At 37.0% G+C, this 12,192-nt stretch overlaps 1 protein-coding gene and 1 non-coding gene across 2 annotated transcripts; one reads left to right on the forward strand and one right to left on the reverse strand.

Annotated features, from left to right (window-relative positions):
* Nucleotides 1–750: 750 nt before the first annotated feature.
* Nucleotides 751–852, reverse strand: LOC149193205 (U6 spliceosomal RNA). Its single transcript, XR_016255368.1, has one exon. It is a non-coding gene; the product is annotated as a U6 spliceosomal RNA (small nuclear RNA).
* Nucleotides 853–988: 136 nt separating this feature from the next.
* LOC149193206 (uncharacterized) lies at nucleotides 989–9,233 on the forward strand. Its single transcript, XM_089404806.1, has 9 exons — nucleotides 989–2,533; nucleotides 2,642–2,749; nucleotides 2,873–3,180; nucleotides 4,651–4,808; nucleotides 4,896–5,890; nucleotides 5,966–6,229; nucleotides 6,347–7,417; nucleotides 7,516–8,148; nucleotides 8,657–9,233. The coding sequence occupies exons 1-9, from the start codon at nucleotides 1,934–1,936 to the stop codon at nucleotides 9,197–9,199; spliced, it is 4,680 nt and encodes a 1,559-aa protein (XP_089260932.1). The 5' UTR covers nucleotides 989–1,933; the 3' UTR covers nucleotides 9,200–9,233.
* The last annotated feature ends 2,959 nt before the right edge of the window (nucleotides 9,234–12,192 follow it).

The raw sequence follows: 12,192 nt of genomic DNA on the forward strand, positions 1-12,192 counted from the left end.
TATAAAAATAAAATTTAGTTTAAAGCAACTCAATTAAAAATGACAATATTATAACTATAAAATTTAAAGTTACCCAATTACTCATTCCTCAAATTACCTTTTATATATTAAAAAATAATCCTAATAAACTATAGAGTTAATTTTTTTTAATAATAACCATTAAAAAAAATCAATTACTATAATTTTATACACTAATCATATAAACATTCAAATATTAAAAACAAAAACCAATCAAAAACACAGATGATATTTCTTTCCATCAACAAGACACTACCACAAAAAAACTTCACCACGCAACCAGGCAACCAAGTTTTTGAGAAATTATCGACACTTCCTTTCATCTCATGAATTCCAAGCAACCAAATTTTAGAGAAATTCTCCGCACTTTCTTTCTATCTCATCAATTCCCACTGATTTCCCTTTTCACTATCTTTCACTGTATCTCTCTTGATTTCTTCGCATGGGACGGCGGTTTCTGACGATGGAAGACTACCGACTTTCTTGGCGACGATCATTTTCCAAATCTCCTTTTATTGAATTCATGTCCCACACCGAACAATTTCTCCACACTTTCTTCATATCTCTTCTCCGATATCTTTTTCTCAGTAATCTTTCAATTTTTTCAGATTGGCCTTTCGTAAATTGTACACAGCCTTGTGTATATTCAAAGAATTTCTTCACGCCTTCCTTAGTTTTATCCCTCTACCTAAGAATTTGGACCATTTCTTCCTTAGTTTTATCCCTCTACCTAAGAATTTGGACCATTTCTCCCTTTGTCGTCTTATCCTTTCCCAGTGACCACGCTAATCTTCTCTGTATCTTTTCAATTTTATCCAATGTCTCCGAAGAAACTATCCCTCGACCTATTAAGACATTGTCCGAATCCTACAGCGCACCGTCACAGTGTGCCTCCCGTGAATGATGGCCATAACTCTCGGGATCCAATCTGACGGAAGCACACAGACAGTAACGTTTATTTTGTCTTGTGCAATCAGTCCTCTGATAAAGTTCTACGAGTTAATTGATCCATCGAAACCAGGTTTTTAAGAAATTCCCCTTTTTTTCCTAAAAAGATCTCGTATATGGAAGAATTTCCCCTGGCTCTCTTCATTTGTGTGCCGCACTTCATAGGGCAATTTATGATTGTTTTTCAATTTTCCAGCTGATTTCCCTTTTCACACTCACTTTCAGACAAGTATTTTACAAATGAAAGAATCTCTCTCCCTCTGTCTATATATAAGAATTTCCTCGAGCTTTCTTCAGGCATTTTGTCATGATTGAAGAGTACCAAATTTCCTTTCGACGACCACCGACCAGAACATATCATTTTCTTTCTGTTTCTCCTTTTAGTGATTTTCTTCATATCTCTGACCCGATTCAGAAATCTTTCCAATATTTCATATTCACTTAATAGTGAACTCTACACACGCTCGGTGGATATCGAAGAATTTCTTCAGGCCTTGTTTATTTCAATGCCCTCTTGCGTATAAGACAGTGTTAATATGCTGCAGCAAGTCATCACAGTGGGCCTCTACACGGCATTTTGCTATGGTGGAAGACTACGGAATTTCTTATCGACAACGACCGAACAACAGATATTTTTTGCTTTCCTTTTCACTGAATTTCTCCACACTTTCTTCATATCTCTAACCCGATTTATTCGCTCGTAGTCTTTCAATTATCTCACCTACATGGGAATTGTACACAGACTTGGTGTATATCGAAGAATTTCTTGAGGCCTTGTTTTCTTTGCCCTCTGCCTATTAAGACAATGTTTCAGGTTGGCACAGATCACATCAATACATATGTTCAGAAGGAGAAGGTAGCTAAATGATAATATTTATGATATATTGCAGTGAGTGAATTCGTAGAACTGATAGTTTCAAATTTCAGTTTTTCGACTCTCGTCCTTCTTTGTTTTGCTTTTACTACAATGAGGAAAAAGGATTGCTCCTGCTCCTGTTTTTCTTGCTTTCTGGGGAGAAACACCCCTTCTACCTCCTCCCCCGCAACTGCTTTTTCCAAAGATGTCGATACAAACGCTGCTTTTCCAACAGTTGCTACACGGCATGACCCCAGAATCCCTGCATCAACGTCAAAGTCAAATGCCCAACTGAAGAGTGTTGAGCCGTCTTCCTCTTCTTCTGCACATCAAGACGCCTCCTCTTGTGCTGTTGTTGTAAAGCAGGATGAGGTGGTGCCTCCTCCTCCATCAGGTGATGCCTTCTCCGCTCCATCTCATCTTCCATATGTTGCCTCGTCCTCTTCCACCGTTCCAGAAACAGCTATCTCCTCCTATTCTTCCTGCGTTCCAACGGTGGTCATGGCTACAGAGGATATTTATCACTCCCAACAATCGGTTGCCTCCTCCTCTACTCAACCTGGAGAAGCCCAGTCCTCTTCTCTTCAAGGGATGTCCTCCTCTTCTATTTGCATCAGAAATAAAGACGTTTCGGCGCTAGAAGGAGACAATGTGGAGGTTGATCTCGACGGTCTTATTAAGCACATATCCCAACGCTTGGAACTCATCCAGGTAAACTTCATCGCTATCATTGAAATCGATAATGTAATTTTATATGGACACCTGCACATTGAAAAATTAACCGACAGAATGAATGAAATTTCGCTTCCCTTTGTTCAGGGAAGCAAAAATTCGTCAAAAAGGAAGGGTGCTCAACAATATTGGCCCACTGCTTCCAAAACATTATTCAAATTAAAAGAGTTCGTATCAGAGGGAATCAATGTCGTTGTGAGTATTAAACTTGGACCTTCATGATTTGACAATGCTTAATTAATTCATAGAACTTTTATGGTCAAATTCGAGGATCGTGTCCATCATCTAAATTTTTCTTGTTTATTTTATCATATTCAGCAAGATGTTATTCCTGGTGACGCAATCAAGACAGTTGTTAGCGGTGTCCTTCAGGGTATGGGAACGGCACACTTGGTTACTGCAGGTCTCCTTGTAGTAGCAAATATCGTGGAGAGGTTTGAAGAAGTTGATGCCAACAAAGCTGAGTGCCTGCGTCTTCTGAAGGAAATGATTTTTCTGGCCAAACTTGTCAAGCATTTCAAAGAAAGCCCTCAAGGAATGTACGAAGTAATTAAAGAAGCAACCGAATTGGTAGTCGAAGGCTACATCATGTGCTGTTGTCAGATTGACTCGTCAAAATTTTCCAAGTGAGTCCTGAACAGTCTAATCTTATTTGTTAGTTTGACTGTTTATATATTGATACGCACATATAGAGCTCTCGATGAAAACCCCACAACTATGTCATTAAACAATCAAATGTTTCAGAGACCTGCTAATAACCCAAAACCGAAGCATTCAATCAAATGGATGCAAATCTACTCTCCCAATTTGTCCCTGATTTGGTCTAAATATGGTAAATCTACTCTCCAAGATGTCCCTGATTTGGTCCAAATATGCTTCGTTCTGAAAAAGGAAATCTCATTCAACCTGCTACACACAAATAACAGTATCAGCTCCCCGTAATAAACTGTCAAGTGGAAATAGAGTAGGTATTGGAGCTCTTCAAAGAAGTTTTCCTACCAAATCCATACACCACGCATCATAAATTAAAGAGGCAAGGAGAAATGACAGCCTTCTAACAAGTTTGCCTCAGTAAGAGTCCAAACAAAGTATCATTCAACCCACGACATGAGAATCCTTTATTCAATCAAATGGATGCAAATGTTCCCTGGTAAATTTACTCTCCAACTTGTCCCTGATTTGGTCAAAATATACTTTCTTCTGAAAAAGCAGATCTCATTCAATCTGTTTCTCACATACACAAATAACAGTATCCGCTGCCTGTAATAAACTGTCAAGAGGAAATAGAGTAGGTACTGCAGCTCTTCAAAGAAGTTTTCCTACCAAATTCATACACAAATAAAGTATCCGCTGCCTGTAATAAACTGTCAAGAGGAAATAGAGTAGTTACAGCAGCTCTCCAATGAAGTTTTCCTACCAAATTCATAAACCACACATCATAAAGAGGCAAGGGGCAATCACAGAACCCTAACAAGTTTCTCTAAATCTTTATTCAATTCAGATCAAGAATTAGATACATAGGAAAAGCAAACAGATATATCCTCTGTTCCCCCCACACCCCCCTTTTTTTCTCCTACTTGAAACCATTTATTAACTCTCTCTCTCTCATCTTACCCACTGCTCACTTGTTATAATATTTAAATTGTATTTTATCCCATTGAAATAGAGAGGATTAACGTATTTACACCTTCAACCAAATGAAGTATTCACATGTTTCAAGCATATACACGATTCTTTGTACCATATCCAAGGAAATCTTATTCTGATGTTTACCTTCAATTAAAATGAAATAATCATTAGAAGTAGAAACTTTCAACCATAAAGGAATGTGACTAAAATAACAGTCCAGCTGAGGCACATGACAACTCCAACCTTTTCCTATTATTAGAATTTAGATCTGGCCATATAAAAGGTCCACGTGTGCTTCCACTTCACTGCACCATAATCAATGGAGCAATTCTCTGTTTGCCTTTTTTGAATGTTCAACTTTGTTCTCTGAGAATGCCCCTGCCTCGGCCCTCGTCCTTGTCAAACGCATGCCCATGTCCAATAGAGAGAAATCAGTGTTCTAATGAAATTTCATTGAATCATTACAGGTTCTTCAAAGCCTTGGTAAACAAGGAAGATCTGGATAATTTCAGACAAGAGATAGATCGCATGTACAGGCAGATTTATACACAAATGGGTATTTGTATTTTAGATGCTAATGACCGGAAGAAAGCGCCTCTGTCCAGAAGATATCCGGAACATGCAGGTGAATACATTGTCAAATTAATTTATTCAATTTGAAGTCTTTATTACTACAGACATGGATCTAATGTTAAATGTTTTGTTGAAACAGTTGGGGTTAAGGAGCCAGCAAAAGAAATTATTGATCTTTTGGAATTGGGCAGTGAAAAGAATGCTATTGCGGTTATGTTGCATGGATTCGGAGGAATAGGTAAAACCACCCTTGCAGATGCCGTCTTTTCACTCCTTGACATTCAAGGATGTAAATATTCCACAGTTCAACTCTTCGAAAATATCGATTCAACTCCAAAGATAGTAGAGTTGCAGAGATTGATCTTAAAAGATTTGATGGAACATGGAGAGACGGTTCCAGATATTAGAAAGCATGAGGATGGACAGCGAGAACTGGGCGGAATGCTAGAGAAGGTCCCCGCCTTTATTTACATTGATAACGTTTTGGGGCAAGATGAGCTTGGGCGGCTTTTGCCCAAGGATATGAATAAAGCGAAGAAAGTGAGACTGCTTCTCACTGCACGTAACATAGAAGTCCGTAGAGCGTTACAAATGAAAACTATAGTTTATGCTATGAAAGGGCTTCCTGATGCAGAAGCTATGCATCTTTTGGGAAGAGAAATTTATGATGAGACAAACTACAAGGAGAAGCAAATAAATTCTACCCAATTGAACAAGATCGTACAGTCATATGGTGGAATTCCAAAACTTTTGGAACTGGTAGGAGGATTCATACGTGAAGAAAATGATAAACAAAAAGCCTATAGAATATTGATGAAAGAGAAAGAAAAATGGGACAGTGAAATTGGGAAAATAGAGTCCTACCTCTTTGCATACAACTATCTCCCTGAGGTATTGAAAGATCCATTTCTGGATATTTGTTCCTTTTTCAAAGGATGGGATTGGGACACAGTGGCAGATATTGTGGGACAGATTGAACTGCATATGCTGGAAAGTAGAGCACTTGTCACCAGAGGCACAAATGGGGTTGTTGTTGTACACGATGTCATTTTGTCAATCGGTCTTCAAAAGACAAAGGGAATGAGATTCACATTCACCAATGGAAAGCAAATTAAGGAGCTTCTAAATGAGAAGGTACGAGATCATGGAATTGATTTTGTTTAGTTTGCCTGTATGTATTACTCAATTATATTTAATAATGTCATGCAGGAAATTCCAGATATCAAAGGTATATGGCTGAGTGAAAATAATAAGGATCTACTCGATATATCAGCGTCAAAATTGGACTTCATGTATAGTTCCCTGAGAGTTCTTGCACTGGGAAACTTTATAAAAGTGCAGGACAAATGTAATAAAACGTTTGGGAACTTGATCTTTCTACAAGCTGCAATTCCCAATCTTCCCTTTGATGTATCCAAGTCAAAGGGATTGAAATATTTGAAGTACGAACCAAAGGATTTGAATTTCCGTAAGGTAAGTCTCTTTCAAATCTTTAGTCCAATGCCTGCCCACTCATTTTTCTTTTAAAAATGAACCCTTTTATTAGTTTTGATGATTCGAATAACTATGGTTGTCACAAATAACTTGCAGATACCGTCGAGTCTTAGATACATGGAGTTTGATGGAAGGTTACATCCCCATGCCTTTGAAATTTCTTCCGGCGATCTTCAGCAACTCGGGAGTTTGCGGATACTAAATTTGACCCACTTTGTAGCGTTGAAAAAATTGCCTGAAGACCTGGGAGATCTAGTAAATGGTTTAGAAGAACTAACACTTTCATATTGCACATCTGTAGAAGAACTACCAAAGTCAATTTTAAAGCTTCAATCTTTAAGATTAATCAGAATGGAATACTGTTCGAGTTTAAGGCAATTGCCTGAAGATTTTGGTTGGTTAACTTCTTTGCAAGAACTCAATTTTCAAGGTTGCAAGAATCTAATATTGCTTCCTAATAATTTTGAGAAACTCACAGCGTTGAAGTTACTGGATCTGTCTTTTTGCGAAAGACTGCTAGATCTCCCTCATGGGTTAGGAAACTTAACATCACTTGCTGAATTAGGTTTGAAGAAGTGTAGTGAGTTAAGAAGTATTCCAGAAAGCATTGGACAGATGAACTCTTTGGCCTTGTCAATGGATATGTCAGGCTGTTCAAGTTTAAAAGAACTACCTAATGGCATCTGCAACCTTTCCTTTATCACAGATCTTTCATTGGTTAAGTGCAGCAATTTACAGAGGCTTCCAGATAGAATTGGGGAATTAGTAAATTTAAGAAAGTTTTATCTGGAAGAATGTACGAGTTTAAAGAAACTTCCAGAAGGTTTTGGTCAACTCAAGTGTTTGAAAAAACTGGATTTAGCTGACTGCTACAACCTCGAGGAATTATGTTATGACTTCCATCGCCTTTCCTGCTTGGAATCTCTACACCTGGATGGGTGCCACAGTTTGAAAAGGCTTCCTGAATATTTCTATTGCCTTCCCTCATTGCGACGGTTTTATCTAAGTGGTTGTCCAATGTTGAAAGGGAAAGAGATGGACCTTGTATTGAAGATAAAAACATTACAATATGTGACAATCGTCGATAGCCAAATGTTGCTGAAGAGATGGGAAGAAATTCAAAAAGAAGGCAATCCATTATGGTCTTTGGTAGTGCGCACAGGACAGGTAACATAACATCCATCCATCCCTATTATGTGAACTTTTATAATAAATATGAATTATATATAATTTTTTCTTCGCACTGACTTTAGATTTCTCTTCAGGCTTTGTCGAAGGATGAAAGGGATAATATAGAAAAGAACTTGTCATCAGAACTTGATTCGCTTCTCACCAATGGACAAGGAGAGCCATTCCATCTATCTGACCATCTTCGTGCAGACTCCCTCTTGCTCCTCATGTTTGATTTCCATAGAGACTACTGTTATGATTTCCCGTGGCCTTTATTTGAAGACACGATAGATGAAATCCAAACGAACTTTGAAATAATTTACATGGGCAGCAATTTTAATAAATTGCCTGTGAATGTGAAGGGCAAAATTGTGGGGCATAGGAATCGGGACACTCATGTTTATGATGTGCATCGAAAGGTGATCTCAACATTCGACACTGCAGATCAATCACGGGAAGAAGATGGAAAGTATTCTTATATTCAGATGAGAACGAAGATGGTGAGAGACGAGGAAGGTGCTACTAAATATCTTCCTTGTTGGAAACTTTTGACAGGCCGTGAAGTCGAGGAATTTTTATTGTGCAACTGTAGAAGTTACCACAGGTTGACACAACTAGTACAAACAGCCAGAGAGAGTAATATTGAGTTGTTAAAGGAACTGTTTGCAACTGGAAGGGAACCGACCACTGATATTTTTCAGAGAAATAAAAATTATGCATCAGAGAAGGTATTAAGTTCTGTGTTTTGTAAAAATTATGCATCACCGAAGGTTTGTGTTTTGTAAAAATTATGCATCACAGAAGGTATTAGGTTTTGTTTTTTGTTATAACTTTTTTGAACAATTTTATCTCGATATTTATAACAAATTTCAGTCCCTGAAGGTTACTTCATGTAGTTTAGAGTCAGATGTGAAATTCTTTGATATTATTGTTATTACTTCATGTAGTTTAGAGTCAGATGTGAAATTCTTTGATATTATTGTTTTTAGTTGTTAATGACAAGGTCTTTTTTATTCCCTTGAAGCTACACCTAGTAATGAAGACCAAGGGAGTTTACCATCCACCAAATATAGAGAAATACTCCATATTTCCCAACTTTCATTCCAAATAAATAAATATTTCAGTAGTATGTACTGACTGTTCTCTATTTATAAATAAATATTTCAGTCCCATGTACTGACTGTTCTCTATTTTATTAACTAACTGTTCTTTACTTTGTTTACATTATAATTGCAGGCTTCAAATGAAAACTCCAGACCTTTTGCATGCGGGGTAGAAGAAATGGAAGGAAAAAGGATCTTCTTGGACATCAGGCCTCTTGACATATGTTGTGATATTCGTCTCGGCTCTTTGATTCAACTGTATAATATGATGAAAGAGTCTCTTAACTTAGAAGTTATATCAATTCCACTTGTGCAGCCAAATACAAATATAAGATTGGAGGTATTTGAACAGTTTTCAGGAGAGGTTCCATGGTTGGTCCTAAAAGAGCCATGGATATTGACCAGAGTAGTGAAGTACTTTCTCATTAAAGGGTGTCTACCAGACCAAGGATCAGAGTTAGGGGCAAAGGAGCGTGCCATAATCACGATAATAGAGCCAAATGGGAAATTATTTACAGCTGATAAACCTGTACTGCCTTTGCTAGATAGGTGGGGACCAAAGGCTTATCCTTTTACCCTGGAGAAAATTAAAGAATTAGAGGAGGAAGAATCGTCTCAAATGAAGACTATGTCTCATGTGTCTTTTCCAGAATCAAGGAAGCATCAAGCTTGGTAATTCGTCATTTTCGTTGGCTATAATGTTTTTTAAAAATTATAAACTAAAGGTTTACTTGTTTTGAAATATGTTAGGGCAGTAGTTCGTCATTATTTTATTTGTTTTGCTATAATGTTATATTTGTTTTATTATAATGTTTTTGAAAGATGATAAATTAAATGTTAATAATTATTTTTTATTTGTTTGGTTATATAGATTATGGTTTAAAAAATATTTGTTAATTTTGTGAAAATGGCTTAAAAAAATAATATCTTTATTTGGTGAAAATGACTTTAAAAAAGATATTTTTGAAAAAAATGACCTTAAAAAAGATATTTTTGAAAAAGTTTAATTTTTTTTAACAAATATATTAATAAAGTTTATTGATAGCATTTATATCATGCAAAAATTTCAAAGCTCAGAGATACCACATATGTTGTTTATTGTTTATTAGAAACTCTTAACATGTTCAAAGTTGAGTTGGGGATGTTTTTTGTTAAATTTATTAAAGTGTTAGGCTATAAGATTTTGGACACACTTCTATTTTTTAAAAGAAAAAGTGTATGAAAGAAATAATAATGACAAACTGAAAATATTCTTACACTTTTCTTACACTTTATTGATTATAACTTTTTATGGATGGTACTAATAAATAAAGATGAGGGAATAGTTACTCAAATGGGGAAATCTATTAGAAAAGCAAAAGTAAATTTTGATGAAATGTTCTAAAAAGAACAAGCAACCAGCATTGTTCACTGAGAACAATGATGATGTATACAATACCATGTATTATAGAGGAATTACATTTTATTTATTATTTCATTATGTTTTTCCTTTTTTATTTGATTATAAAGAAAATTAATAAAAAAATTGTTACTCAAAAGAAAATAATTTCATTTATTTTATAAAAAAATTATTTTATTTATCATTTTGTTTTCCATTTATTTTATTATATTTATAATAATTTTTGTAATTAATTGAAATAACAATTTAATTTTATAATTTATTATTATTTTTTATTGTGAAAAAATTTATATTATTATTATGTATTACTTTTTCATAACAAAAAAAGGGGGCTTATCTCGGGTGGTTGGTAGTGTTGTCACCTACTGCAAATTATGTTTTCAGCTATTAAAAGAATGCAAAAGTTCATAGAAATTTGTCGTCATCTTCCAAGCCTCAAAAAGACTCAAAGTCTAAATTGGACCCTCTCCATTGGAAAGTTCTCTCAACAGTCTTTCCAATGATATGTGGAAGTCCAAAAATGGACTTCTAGATCAAAAGTTATGGTCTTCTGAAGTTCAAGGATTAAAGCTTAAGGAAATAAGGAAAATCGAAGGCCCGATATTGGATATCGCATATCGGAGGTAATGCAATTGTGGCACATCGACACCTCACATGTCAGAGGTGCGGTATTGGAGATCGCAATTAGAGGTCCCAACAACATGGCATATCGGCACATCAAACGTCAGAGCTCCGATATATCAAAGGTCCAACAACAAAGAATATTAGTGATCGCAATCGGAGATCCCAGTAGTTAGGCATATCGGCAATCGACGATCGCACATTAGAACTGCAAGCACATCAGCATAATGCATGTCAAAAGTTTGATATATCAATGACCACAAATGGAGCAGGCAGTATCGGAGATCGGCGATCGGCACATTGCAACAACAAGAAGATTGGCACATCGACGATCGGAGGATCGCAACTCTTGAATGCATGAACCTTGAAATGTGTCGATAGTGTAAAATTGCCAGGGGACCCAAAAATAAATTTACAAAGGATTTCCCCACAAAACCAAGGGCGGACGAACCCTTTTCTCTCTCCTCCAATAGGATGCGTGGCAACATCTGGTTGGTCCCGATAAGCTACACATGGTAGCACAGGATTGGCTCCAATAAGGACACGTGGCAAATGACGTCAGCATGATGTGGCGGTACGGAAGGACATGTGGCAGTCTGTTTTGGCATTTTGAGGGGGCCTATGGGGACATATCCGGGTGACATGTGTCACCACTCAGGAAGTGCCACATGGTAGTGATGACATCACATCGACAATCACATATCGGAGGTTGATGGATATTGGCACTTTACAGCAGTGGACACTTGAAAAACACCGATAAAGGGGCTTCGATACAAGGTTGGCGCATAGTCGCAAGAAGAGTCAAAGAACCAAAGGCATGGGTTGGGGCTAAGTGCAGAGGGCTACCAGTGATCGAAGAAATAAGCATGTCACAACTCCCAAAGAAAAACCTCAATTGGAAATCGCCAAATTGAGGGGCTCTAATACTTAGGCAGCACATGGTCACTAGAGGAAATTAAAGGAAATGGTTGCTAAGATATTTACAAAGGAAAAAGGCCCCCAAGAAGGAGAAAAAGAGCACTAGTGCCCTAAGGCTAAGCACGTGGTCATAGCCCCCGGTCATACGAAGACAAATGCAGAAAGGGGCTAAAATAAAGGGGGCCAAGCAGCTTCGATTCCCGAGCAACGCAGAGGCCATCACCATTGATCACTCCCAGCTCCAGAAAATGGGAAATTGATTTAGTTCAGGTGAAAAGCGACAGGGCGATCGACCGAGTAACAGAAAGAGGCACATTGTGGCAAACACGTGGCTTGATCAGCGACCATCACATGAAGTGGCATGGAGATATTTTGGTTATAGGCATCATTCAGGTCTTCCCATGTTTTGTATTTTGTTGTTTTGTTATTTTGTTATGAATGTATTTTAAATAAGGAATCATTATGTTGCAATGATTTAAGCGAAAAACCCTTTGCATGCCGAGACAACTAGTTAATGAGACAGCTGGAGCTCAGGCTAAGATATTTTTTGTAACTATTTTCAAAACTTCCCCTCTCCTTATAAAAAGAGGGAAGAAACAATTAAGAAAGGTTCCTGAATTCTGCAAGCAAGAGGCTCGAATTTCGTGGTTCCACATTGGTTCTACTTGCATGTTCATGAGAGATTTGAGTGATAAGTGCTGAATGTATATGGGCTGGTGATTTGGAACGAT

This window comes from Pinus tabuliformis, chromosome 2_2, assembly GCF_031772625.1.
Source record: "Pinus tabuliformis cultivar Carrire ecotype Pingquan chromosome 2_2, CPIR1, whole genome shotgun sequence".
Lineage (NCBI taxonomy): Eukaryota > Viridiplantae > Streptophyta > Pinopsida > Pinales > Pinaceae > Pinus > Pinus tabuliformis.

Coding starts and splice junctions, on each gene's coding strand:
- LOC149193206 (XM_089404806.1), top strand. CDS start 1,934: ATGAGGAAAAAGGATTGCTCCTGCTCCTGTTTTTCTTGCTTTCTGGGG. Junction 2,534..2,641: donor AACGCTTGGAACTCATCCAG/GTAAACTTCATC, acceptor CCCTTTGTTCAG/GGAAGCAAAAATTCGTCAAA. Junction 8,149..8,656: donor AAAATTATGCATCAGAGAAG/GTATTAAGTTCT, acceptor TTATAATTGCAG/GCTTCAAATGAAAACTCCAG.